The 12979-nt window shown below is 61.1% G+C and overlaps 1 protein-coding gene across 1 annotated transcript in view; it reads left to right on the forward strand.

Moving 5' to 3' along the window:
- Nucleotides 1–12979, forward strand: part of NEK6 (NIMA related kinase 6) — an 83266-nt gene that overhangs the window by 54788 nt on the left and 15499 nt on the right. The window contains exons 5-7 of the mRNA XM_080820439.1: nucleotides 646–756; nucleotides 5205–5313; nucleotides 5637–5744. Coding sequence (XP_080676565.1) covers nucleotides 646–756; nucleotides 5205–5313; nucleotides 5637–5744 — 328 coding nt within the window. The remainder of the gene's footprint in view (nucleotides 1–645; nucleotides 757–5204; nucleotides 5314–5636; nucleotides 5745–12979) is intronic.

The following is a 12979-nucleotide window of genomic DNA, read 5'->3' on the forward strand; positions in this document are numbered from 1 at the left end:
GGTCTGTCCCCTCTCGGCCAGGCGGGGGCTGGCTTCCAGCCAGTGGGGTGCTGTCCCATCTGGCAAACATGCGTGTACCACGGTGGTTGGGCCAGAGGCCGGGCTTCGGCGCGGAGCTAAGCACTCAGGACAGCTTTCATGCCAGGAATGGTTGGGGTTTTTCCAGATTTCACAAGGGTGTGTCAAATGGAGGGTGGGAAGGAGGAAGGGAGATGGACACACTGGGGAGCACCAGCTGCAGGCCCGCTGAGCCCAGTGCTAGAGCAGGGGGAGGAGGGCGGGGGCCCTAACCTTGAGGGTCGCGGGGGGCGAGGAGGAAGAGGAGCAGGATCCTGTCCAGGAGTGTCCGTGGAGTCTCAGCACAGGACAGTCTCCATGTTAGACATTGCAGGGGTCTCAGCCCATCCAGTCCTTACCACTGCCCTTCAGCGCATCGTGCCCATTATACAGATGAGAACACTGAGACTCAGAGATGCAGAAGGGCTTTCCCAGGGTGGCCCAGATCTCCCTGACTCCCAGGCACTGTTCTCTGCAGCAAAGCCAGGGCTCGGCTAACAAGGGCCGGCTGGGAGCCAGCACGGAGCAGGCGCGAGGCTGAACTGGCCCTCACTGGTTCTGCCTCCCTGTCTTTCTCTCTTTGGACAGCAACTGAACCATCCCAACATCATCAAGTACTTGGACTCATTTATTGAGGACAATGAGCTGAACATTGTACTAGAGCTGGCCGACGCAGGGGACCTGTCGCAGATGATTAAGGTAAGCGTGCCTGGCGGGCCAGCAGCCGTGGGGGGGGTGGTGCAAGGGCCCACAGAGCCCAGGGTCAGGCAGCCCCCCAGCCTGGCGAGTGCCCCCTCGAGCTCCAGCCCCGTTTTCTGGGAGAGGTCCAGCCAAGGACAGAAAGCAGTCCTCTAGCGTCCCACAGCCTGTCACTTCTGCCTCACAGAAGGAATGGGGATAGTACCCTGTGTTAGGTCACAACCCCAGCTGACAGAATCTGGAGAAATGTGTCGTGCATCCAACCTCCCAAAGGAAAAACCGAGCCCGGAAATGCTGAGACTCACCCAAGGATGCCCCGTCACGTGGGGGACAAAGCCATGTCTATGTGGCCCAGCTCTGTTTCCCAGCCTGTGACCCTCCAGACACCAGCAGCAGAGTGATTACCTTGGGGCCCCTCCAGCGCTTGAGGGACACCCTCATTTCCGTGTCATGGCCAAGGCCAGGGGTCTCAGAGAGGCTGAGTGACTTGCAGGGTCTGGCTCTTGCTCTGCCTCCCACGGCAGCCCCCGCAGTGCTCTGACCCCAGCGCCCCTCCTCCTGGGGCCCAGGACCAGGCCCACTGTGAGTCTGGACTTGGGAACCATCCCAGCCCCATGGACGGAGCACCCAATCTGAGCCACAGCCATGCCGAGCACACATTTCACTCACCGAGTGCACACTGCCCTCAGATATCCAAGCTCAGAAAGGTTTAGTTCCCTGCCTGAGGCTGCACAGCCTCGGTGTGGGCCCCCAAGCTCAAGAGCCTGCTCCCTGCTGGCTTGGCCAGCCTGCATGCGGGCACTGTGGGCCCCCCCATCAGCCTCCCCACTGCTCCCGAGCACGGCCAGCGATGCCGGCGCCCCCACCGCGCTCCCAGCAACACTTGCAAACGGGGCCAGACGTGGATTCTCCGTCTTTCCCACCAGGCGCTGGGGATTCTGAGCAATTGCTCCGCGCTTGCTCTTCTGAAATTTGGCTCCTAGGAATTGGGGCGTCGTTGGGAAGCGGCATTACTTGAGCTGTTATCACCTGCTTTTATATTTTCGTTGACATATTAATGTGTTTGCAGGGATGTTAATCTCCGCACGGATCCCTGGTGGGAACAGATGTGCTCTATCATGTCTCAGTTCCTCCTTCTCTCCCCCACCCCCACTGCCATTCTCCTTCATGTCATTCTCCTGCCGAACACGCATGCACCCTGCGCACGCTGTGTGCCAGCCCCCGTGCTGAGACCGTGGCATGGGTGCTGCCCGCAGGGGGCTCGCCTTCTAACAGGAGGGCAGACCCATAGATGGACAGTCACCAGCCGGTGTGAGTGAGCCAAGTTCAGGGCCTTATGGGAGCCCAGGAAGGCTTCCTGGAGGAGGTGACACCTGACCTGAGACCTGCAAGAAGAGCAGCGGTCTAGTGGCAGAACAGCTTGTGCAAGAGCCCAGGGGCACGAATAGTCCAGGGTCCACAAAGCCCTGGGTGAGGTGGAGGCAGGAGTTGAGAGGGAGGCGAGGTAGTCAAGCCACCCAGGGCCTCACCGTCCAGCCCCAGGATTCGAGACTTTGCCTCAAGGTCAGTAGGGAGCTTCCTAGGACTCACGGTGGGGAGTAGACATGGTCAGCGTTGTGTTCTAGAAGAAAGGCTAGATGTTCAGCAGAGGAGGGATGGGGGATGGGGACGGAGGTAGTGGACAAGAGATGGAGAGGAGAGAGAGGAAGGGCCCTGGAGTGTGGCCCATGGTGAGGGTGCTCCCCACTAAGGCCCCCACCGACCCCAGGCTCCTTGCAGCGTCCCCAGGGTGGGGACTGGGGTCAAACGGGGGGGGGGTGGTAGGAGTGACTGGGCAAATCAAACCCGTCGCCCACAAAGCTCTGCTTCCCTCTCTGTCCTGGGGATGCGCTGGGGACTGTGGGAACCACGGGGCTGAGTGTAGGCTCCTTCCGGGGGAAAAGAGAGGAGGGAGACATATGGGTGTCCCGCACCTTGCAGTGCCCCCTCCCCAGCTTTCCTCCCCTTCGGTGCATTTCCCTGGCCTCCTTGGGGCCATGAGCCCAAGGTTCGAGTCAGTTGCTCCCCCATGGGGCTTCTGGGGCAGCATTCTGGCTTCTTGGCCCCATCTCAGGAGCCCTCTTTTCCTGGCACAGGGCCTCCTCCTCGCCCACGGTCATGGGGCCCTTGCCCCTTCCTGCCTCCTGCCTCCTCCTCCCTCTGCTGCAGCTCCAGGCCCCTTACCTGCAAGGCCTGGCTGGGTGCTGCCCCCAGCAAGCCGGAGAAGCAGGGCGGGGCAGGAGAGAGTCCCTCGGTCTGGAGGCAGACACAGCTGCTCAACCCTCCTCCCTTGGGCTGGTCCCTATGCCTCAGTCTCCCCATCTGTAATATACCCAACGCAGTGCCTGGGGCTTGGGAGGAGCTCCATTGCCCAGGCCTTTCTAACTCTCTGGCTGCCTCTGGGCTTGAGGGGGAGATCGGGGCCCTGCGAGGGCTGTGGCTTGCCGCTGCACGACGGTCGCCCTGCTGGGCTTGCCTGGAGGCTGCTGACCAGGAGACCCTGCATCCCAGGGGCTCTGCTGCCTCAGGCCGAGCAGTGCCACCACTGCCACGGTGCCAGCATTATTTATGATGGACAGTGAAGCTGAGAGTTGCCGCCACCCCAACACCCACCAGAGACTCTGCGCCTTCCCGCTAAATGTCACACGGCACTTACAGGACGTGACATTTAGAAAATCACCATTCACAGCTGAGCTTCAAAGCTGTAATGAGGATTAACCAACATCACAGCGTAAATAACGCTGCAGCCCAGCCCACCACGGAAGCCTGGGGTGGCCTGGGGGCGATTGGGGTCCCGCGCTAGCAGTCTGGGCTGTAGCCTCACTCATCTGTGAGGTCCCCCTCCCAGAATGGAGCCTCAGGAGAGCCTCCGGGGCTTTCCTGCCAGACCATGGGCTTCCAGCTAGCACGGTCCCAGTCCTGTTGTTGGAAGTGCCTGGATCTGGTCCCAGCTCTGGCGCTCCAGCTGGGTGACATCAATCAAGTTTCTGAACTTCTCTGAGCTCAGTTGCTCATCTGATGGTTACTGGTGTCATTCGAAGTTAATGTTCGAGTTAAAGTTAAGTTAAAGTTAAGAGCTTGGCCCTTTGGGGCACCTGGGTGGCTCAGTGGGTTAAGTTTCTGCCTTCAGTTCAGGTCATGATCTCAGGGGCCTGGGATCAAGCCCCGCATCGGGCTCTCTGCTCAGCGGGAAGCCTGCTTGCCCCTCTCTCTCTGCCTGCCTCTGTGCCTGCCTCTCTGCCTCTTGTGATATCTCTGTCTCTCTGTCAAATAAATAAATAAATAATCTTTAAAAAAATAAAAAATAAAAGAGAGAGAGAACTTGGCCTTTGTAGGCTGAAGGCCCGGGGTGGGCTGTGACTGCCCCTTACCAGCCCCTGAGCGGCCCTTAGTTTCCTCATCTGTAAAATGGGAGCCGTCACCCTGCTGAGGGCCCAGCACGGAGGGTGCACCAGGCAGGTGCTAGGGAGATGTTACCCCAGCTCCTGTGTTCCTCTCCGCACTCCCTTCCCCTGGCCAGGCGTGTGTCCTGGGTCAGTCCCAGAGCAGCTCCAGGACCAGTGGGCCTATGGCTTTGCCGCTGGCTGCTTTGGAAATGATGGTTGTTCTGAGGCCAGAAGCCTCTGGACAACAACCTGGTCCTCAGGTTCCTGGTGTGCGCGCGTCATTGCCCCCGCCGCTCTCACACACAGGAGACTCCCCAGAGGGACGTGGACGACGACCTGTTCTCCATTCGCTCCTTCCAGGGCATTTGGTTACTTAGAGCACGCTCAGGGCAGCTTGGGTGGTTTTGGGCTTTGGTTTGCTTTTCTGGAGCATTAAATACGTTTCTTCAGGCAATGAGGTCGGTTAATGGCCTGTCAAAACTCGGGGGTCCGTTGAAGAATGTCAAGCCATGTCCTTGCGGTCCCTGCTGCCTTGGTGAACCATGGCACACCCTGAGATTTGCTGGGGTGGCTGCGACTTCCCCACTGAGCCTTGGGTGCCCACCGTCTGGGCCAGGCTGGGGCTTGGGGCCGAGACCGTCCTTGCCGGCCCCCTGCTACAGGGAGCTCCCCAGCGGGCTGTGGGAAGAGAAGGGCATGCGTCTAGAAAATGCCTGCGCAGGCTTGACTGTGAGCGGCCTTCAGGGTGCGGTCAGCACAGCCGTCTAGGACACACACACACTCTGGGCCCAGGCTGCCCCAGCCTCAGGGAGGTCAGCGCGGGGCCAGGGGCTGCCGGGGGACCGTGGACAGCACTTTGGGCTGAAGCACAGCTGGGGACATGTCCCCCTTCATCCCAGACTTACTGTGGGTTCAGGAGCCTACCTACCCAGCCCATGCCGGGTGCTGGCTGCCCCTGGGGACAGGACAGAGGCCCTGCCCTGCGGCCCGTCACCCAGACCTGTAACCCCTCGCCCCCCGCAGTACTTTAAGAAGCAGAAGCGGCTCATCCCCGAGCGGACGGTGTGGAAGTACTTCGCCCAGCTGTGCAGCGCCGTGGAACACATGCATTCCCGCCGCGTGATGCACCGAGGTACGTGCGGGGCTCTCCCCGAGCCGCAGGCCCTCAGCGGGGGGGAGGCGGTCGGGGGGAGGCCAGGCACCCCTGGGGCCCGGGAGGCCCCATTGCCTCTGCTCTCTGTAGCTCTGGGGACATCCACGAGGAGGTGGAAACACTCGTGTCACCCAGCCAGGCAGGTGTCGAGCACGGTGCCCATCCTTAGGGGCATCAGCGAGTCCAGCTCGGGGCCCCACACATGCCCGCGCTCGGAGCCCCTGAGGACGGCCACGGTGCTCCGTGCAGCCCGTCCCGCCCCCCCACCCCCGCGCCCTAACCACTTTCCCCTTCTTCCGCAGACATCAAGCCCGCCAACGTGTTCATCACAGCCACGGGGGTTGTGAAGCTTGGTGACCTTGGCCTGGGTCGCTTCTTTAGCTCCGAGACCACCGCAGCCCACTCCCTAGGTAAGGAGGCCTGTCCCGCGTCTCAGCAGTGGCTGGAGGTCCTGCCTGACCACGTGGGGAGAGGCGAGCGTTCTCCCCACTCAGCCGTTGGTTCGTTAATGCCAGAAAATGCCTTCTTGAGCCGTAGATCCCGCTTACCTCTTCACACCAGTGACCCAGAGGTGGGTAAACTGAGGCCCTGAGAAGCCTTGGGTGGGGCTCCGCTGCACCCTCACCCTGCTCCACGCCCCTTCCAGAAAGGACGGCAGAGCCCATCCTGCGCAGCTCTGTTGCGGTTCGAGGCAGCCGTCCGTCTTTCTCGTTGCTGTGTCATGTTCCCCCACGTGGGACTCGGTCTGCTCTGCCTGGTGGGGGACACTAGAGCTATTTCCAGTTTTTGGCTTCGAAACAGGCAGTTTTGAAGCTTCAGGGACAAAGTTCTCACCCAACAGGAGGAGACAGAGTGCCAGGGAGCTCATGGGGACAGGGAGCAGGGACCCGGTGAGCTGGAGGGCAGGGCGCACAGGGGTGCTGCAGGACGCGGGGGGGGGCCTAAGTGTTGAGCTTGCCGGGCTGGCACCGTTCCAGGAGCTCGGGAGCACCCGAGGGCTGGACTTGGGCACACACTCGGGCAGGTGTGGGTTTCGGAGTACTTGCAGCGATGCCCAGTTCAGAATCCATACAGCAGTATGTGACTGGGTATGACTTGCGGAATGGTGGAGGACGAGGCGTTTGCATTTGATTAGGATAGAGAAACCCGCAGAGCCCCCCACAGAACGTGGACATAGGGTCCCCAGTGCATGACAGCAGGGCATCTCGGCGTTGAGCCAGAGCCAGGTGGGAAGGACTCAGATATGGCGGGCACGTCCGTCCTGCCCCCACCCGGCCGGTTCCTGGCTCTCCAAGGTGGCGTCAGCCAGGGAAGGAGCTCCCGTGCGAAGGCTGAGCGCCTGCCTCGGAACCCACCCCGTCCCCCATGGTTTTCTCTGCCCTGAGTGGCTCCAGCCCCCGGGCCCCCACGCTCCCCCCAAGTGCCTGCAGCACGCCGGGAGTACAGAAAGCAGCTGCTGGCGACAGCAGAGGTGCTTTCTGGAAGACACTCTCTCCTGGTGGAGTCTGTCACTGCCCATACGCTCCCGAGGGCTGAGGGGCTCTCGGGGCAAAGCGCACAGTCAGGGGAGAGGTGCTAACTGGGACTCGACAGCTCCGAGCTGCTGGCTGGCGTGAGCGAGTGTGTGTGCATGCGTGTGCACACGAGTGTGTGGATATCTGAGTGTGGGGGGTGGGGTTTGAGAGCTCGTGCAGGACCCACCATCTCCGGAGTTTATAGCACCGTGCTCACACCTCCAACAGCCACAAGGGTCCGTCAGATCCTTTGTGCAAACGAGGCATCTAGAACCCAGGAGCTGGACTGATTCTTCCCAGTGACGTAGTGGCAGAGCTAGGACTCGAACACCGGCCTCTCCTGCAGAGCCCACGCTTCCTCCGGAAGCCCGGGGCTGGGCCTGGGAGGGTGGTGCCGGCTCTCCCTGCGCAGCCCCCAGCCCACTGTGCTGGGAAGAAGCCTTGGCTTCCCCAGTCCCCTCCAACCCTTCCTTAGGACAATCCAAGTGTTTTGGTGAGTTTGACACTGTTTACCTCTCTGGTTTAAGAGCTTCAAAAGGTCAGAAATTCAAGGGCAACTGCAGAAGAGAAGAGTTCAAGCCACTGGCTCTGTCCCCTGTCAGTCAGGCCCCTCCACTCCGTCCCTCCACGGCAGAGACTGCGGCGCTCGTCAGAGCCCGTTAGGATCACATCATTAGGAACGGGCGCAAATACGGGCTCGTCCGACAGGGTGAGTTTATCGACTCGGACTGGTGCACTTATTATATTAATGAGAAAGAATTGGAACTTGGGAAAAGGCTGCTCGCTAGGCCGGGCTCTTCCAAGGCCTCCGAGCAGCAGCCCGGCTGAGTGACGGATGGAAGGAGCCCTCCTGGGGGCCGTGTACCCGTGTCCAGGAGTCACCCCCCCGCCCCCGAGCTGAGAGGCTGCAGGGAGCACAGCCAGGCCCTGCTCCCAGGACCTGCTCTCAGAACCGAGGGCTGGGCTCCACCACAAGCATAGCCCAGAGCTGAAACCCGGGACACAATCCCCCAGACGCGGGGGAAAGGCCCCCTCTCCACCGTGAGGGTCTGCAAACAGCCAACTGAGCCTTCTACACACACTTGGTCGGGCCAGAGATTGAACTAATTGCCACTGCGTTGTGACTCCGTGAGGATGCGGGGTCCAGGCTCCTTCGCCCTCCATGCGTGGCCGTGAATTATGTATCCGCCACACCTGTGCACCTACTATGTGGGGATGCTGGGGAGGGGAGGGCAGCCACGTTGCCCTGGCAACTACCTCCTCTCCCCGGCCACTGACCCCTGGCAAGGCTTATGCAAATCCCATCCCCTCCTGCCTCTCCCCCCTCCCCCAGCCCCCTTCCCGCCCCTGTATTTGCTAACACGAGGCTGGCATGAAAGGGCATTAGTCATGCCATGGCCGGGCTGACAGGTGCGGTACCCAGCGGTGGCAGAGCGGCTGCCTCGGTGTCAGGAATAGGAGCCGTAATTAGAGCGTGGAGCAGAATGAGCGTCAGACGAATTACCAGGCAGCAGATCATATTTGTCAGGAAGGATTGCATACATAAAAATTAAGTGACAGTACACGCCGGCGTAATGAAAGAAAAATGAAAGATTTGCCTATACACAGCTCACAAGCTACAAGCAAGTGTCTCGCTCCGAGCCACGGCAGCAGCTGCAAGACAAATGGTAGGGCTGGGAGCGCAGGCCCCGCTTGTTCGGGAGCAGTGACAGGGTGGCCCCAGGCTGGGCCCAGGGCTGGGCAGTGCGAGGCCTCACCCTGCCTCTCGGGGCTGGGGAACAGGTCCGATCGGGGGAAGCCTCATCGGGTTCAGTGGTCAGAGTGCGCTGGCTTCCCGCTGTCAACCCCTGGCCCGACCACAGGGCATAGCTTCCATCCTTCTCCCTTCTCCGAGCCGACCACCCTGATCCTGGGCTAGGGCCTAGGGACTAGATTATGCAGCCTTCCCTGCTTTGAGGAGGCCTGCAGACCGGTGCGGGGACAGGGGCAGTCAGTCCCGCGGTAGACTGGTAAAGGGGTGGGTAGAACCGTCTCCCAAGGGCCCGCTGTGTACAGGCACGGTGTTGGGCTCCCCATCTCTAAAGTGCCCTCCTAGACTGGGACCCGCCGGGGGCCTGGGGCTGCATCTTCGCCCCCCAGGACTGTCCTTTATTTCGGTTTTCTTTGGTCACTAACCTCACCAAAGAGGTGACTCAGTGAAAAAGACAAGGCTTAAAAGATGTTGAGAAAACATTCTGTTTTTTAAAAAAAGTCATCCCACAAGATTTTTGATCTCCATTTGACAGACGAGGACGCTGAGGCCCAGAGGGAGGGATACCACATCCCCTGTAAGTCACCTGGCTAGCAGGGAGGAGAGGCCCATGGGGTGTCATCTCCCCTCCGGGCAGAGCCACAGTGTGCTGGGAGGTGGGCTTGGGTCCCGATGAGCTTGAGCTCACTGGACGCCCAGACATTCCGGGGGCGAGGAGCCCACCCACCCTCCCAGCGGGAGCCGCCTGGGACTCTGGGGGCTTGTTCTGGGCAGCAGAGAAGGAGGAGGAAAGGTCCCGTCCTTGCCACGCTGGCAACTCCTCGGAGCCTGCCCATGCTCAGCCCCTGGTGGGCCCTGGGGAGCAGGGCTACACCTCCCATCCCTGCGGCCCGGGTCGCTGGGGAACCATTGGCCCAGAAAACCTGCTTCGGGAGGTGGATCCAGGTTCTGAGCGCTGACCTGGCAGGAGGCGGGGTCCCAGGAGGTGGCACGTGGCTGGCGAGAGGCACCTGGCTTGTCTGCCACACCCCTGGCATTTTCAGGGCACAGACTCTTCCTGGATGAGCCGACGCCAGGGAGGGCAAGAGAGTCTCCAGGGGCCAGCAAAGGAAGCATAGAGCCTGGCTGAGAGACAGACTACAGCTCAGCTGTGCGTTCACTTGTCCACTTAGCAGGGCACGGGCCGGGCCCCGGGCCGCTCCCCAGGAAGGCCCCTGTGCCCCTTAACAGAGGAGGAAGCCCCAGGTGCCACGAGGGGAGCACCTTCGCTGTGTGATGCCCTGCAGGGTGCTCCAGCCAGAGCCGTGAGGGGACATCCAAGACACCCCCTCACCTCAAGAGAGACCCCGACACGTGGATAATGGGGTGCTGCCCAGAATTGCAGCATTGTAGCATCGTGTGACCCGATGGGCGGCTCCGCTGGAGACCCTCGGTGTGGGAACTAGATGTAGCAGATGTTTGTACGGATGTAACAATCCAGAACTAGTCCACGCTGAGGAAAGTGCAGTGTTTCCTCCGGGGCGGGGCTCCCCCCATCCCAGGGCCAAGGGCCGCCCAGCGTAGGGCTGGCTGGTGGTTTGAGGGGGACCCGTTGACGTGTTGTGACACAGGCGACCCTGGTAGGGGTGTGCGTGTGCGTGCGTGTGTGTGTATGCGCCCAGAGGGCCAGAGTGGGGGCCGCAAGGGTAGTCCGGAGAGGCCTTGCCTGCCAAGCTGAGGACACAGCCTTTCCCCCATGGGGGATGAGCAGCCAGTCTGGTGTGGGGGGCAGAGGAAGGCGGGGGGAAGAGCAGGACAGGGAGGCTAAGCCAGTGCGTGGTCCAGGCCAGTGAGGCGGGGGCAGCCACTGGGGGCAGAGAGGAAGGGAGGACCCGTGGGATGGGGGGCCTGGTGGGTGGTAGGGGTGGGGAGTTTCATAGGACGGATCACAGACAACAATGCAGATCCCAGGGCCCAGCCGCTCAGGTTCCAGAATCTGGTCTTCGCTCCCTCCCGCGTTGTCCCCCTGCTCCCTTTGCCACCCGCAGTCCCCCTGTCCGCAGCTGATCTCACCCTCCGGGGCTCCGCGGGGCCTTCCCCTTGCACATGTGGGGTCAGTTGCACTGTCCCTGTTTTCTAGGGAGGGAAACCAAGGCTCCAAAGGGTGAAAGGGGGGACTCTGAGGACCCTTGAGTGCAACCCATCTGTGACCCCAATGGGGAAACTGAGGCTGGGGAGAGAAGTGCGTGCAGCCCCTCATCCGCACACCGGCCTGTGCCGCTCAGGTTGCACACAGGGTCCCAGCGCCCGGGCACACCTGCAGTGGGGGGTGTCGGGCGGGGACCCCATGTTTCTCCAGCCGTTTTCAAGACCGCCGTGCAGGGAAGTGGTGCGGCCCACAGATGCCAGCCTCTCCTTCGTGTGAAATCTCTGCCTTTTTCATATCTAATGAACACGTCTCAAACACGGCGAGCATCTCCAGACGCAGCAAAGTTTGTTTTGACAGGAGTGGCTTGTCTCCCGGATGCGGCCTCTTTAATCAGCTTCCGCTTTGAGGTCCTACGTCCTCCTCTGATATCCACCCAGTTTGAAATCCGGGAGTTCTAGGCAAAGACGGCGCCGGGGTGCTGGCGCTGGGAAGGTCGGGGTTTGCTAGGCTCCTGTCTCATATGCCAGCCCCGTCCCCCGCTGCGGGGAGCGATGGAGGGGGCCGGCCGGGAGCTGGCGGGTCCAGGGATCCGATGGGGAGGCTGCGAGAAGGGGCTTGGACCACCTGAGCCCCTCCGGACTCTGTGCGGCTGCTTGGCTGGGGCTCCTGGGGCAGGACTGGGGCCCGAGCCCGGTGAGGCCTTTAGGGGGCTCCTCCTCTTGTCAACTTCTCCCACTCTTCCCCAGAATCGCGGCTCCCCTGGGGTTTGCGGCTACCTCCTCGGGGCCCTGCTGCAAGCTTGGAATTTCTTTGAAGTGTCTCATTTTATCTTGAAAACTCATGCAAGTTGTGCGTTGTGCTTCATAATGTTTGAGTATCTGTTGTCGGGCTGGAAAGCGGGTTTTACAGACTGAGTCCAAGGAACAGCGGGCAAAACACCAACACCCCAACTTTAAGGCTTGCAGGCGGCGTCCGGGGGCCTGGAGAATCTGCCTAGGAGTGGGGACATGAGGACCCAGTACCCAGCAGGGATAGGCCAGGTGGCCCTCAGTGAACGCTTCGCACGTTCATTTGTTCCCCAGGTGTCTGAGCATCTGAAAGCAGGTCGGGGGTTGGGGGAGGCTGTGCGCAGCTCCACAGACCAGGACAGGCTTCAGCATCTCCCGGGACCTCTCGAGAGAGGCTGTGTCTGAGTGCCAGCCCTGGAGACGCTCAGCCTACAGGTCTGGGGTTGGGCCAGGTTCCAGATTTTCAACAGTCTTCCCCAAGGGATTCAGCCGCAGCTCCCGGTCAGCCCAGCCGTTCCCTGTGTCCTTCTGGACATTCCCAGGGGCTGGCACGTCACTCCTTCCTGGTGGGCCCTCTCCTGGGAGGGCCAAGCACAACATCGAGTCTCAGTCAACATTGGATGCAGAAGGACGGATAAACAGATGGACAGGTGGACGGATGGACAAACTGATGGGTGCATAGATAAGCAAACGATAGGTGATGACGGGTGGGTGGGTGGATGAACGGACCGACCGACAGATGGATGGATGGACAGACAGACGGGTGGATAGAGAGATTGATGGACAGATGATAGAAGGATGGAGGGACACACGGATAGAAGGACGGATAGACGGCCACCTGCAGCCCTGCTATCTTAGAAGGTCCATATCACCTTTGGGGGTTTGCCTTCCCTTGCACTGTGGAAATGGGGGTAAAAGCAGAAAGAACTATGGAGAAGTTGAAGATTGGGGGGAGCATGGAGGAAAAGGGGTCGTAGTACTCTCTTTCCCCACATTCCCCAAGGCTTTCCCCACATGCAGGCCTGAGGAAGGATCTGGAGCCCTAGCAGAGGAAGAAAGTGGTGACGGAAGAGAGGGATAAACCGAATGCCCAGGCCTCACTGAGCAGCCGGCTCTCCCTGGCCGGGGTGGGGCAGGGGAGGGGAGTGGGGGTGCAGCTGAACCTCTCTGGACCACAGAGAGCCCCCTCGGAGGCAAGGGGACCAGCAGGTGCAAAGACACAGAGGTGAAATGAAGAACGGGAGGGTTTGGGCCAGGGTAGCCGTGTGTGGGACTCGAGCAGGAGCCCGACACTGGCTGTCTTCTCTAAGGTGGGCCTGGCCCCTCCACAGGCCGTCTGTCCCCGAGTTCCTCCTCGAGAAGCCCAGGTGGGTCTCAGATGAGCAGAGGACAAGACTGAGGGTGGCAAGAGGCGTCAGGGCCAGGCTGTGCTCCCGGTCCCGAGGGGCTGGGCCGGGGGTAGGAG

Source organism: Martes martes (assembly GCF_963455335.1).
Source record: "Martes martes genome assembly, chromosome: 12".
NCBI lineage: Eukaryota > Metazoa > Chordata > Mammalia > Carnivora > Mustelidae > Martes > Martes martes.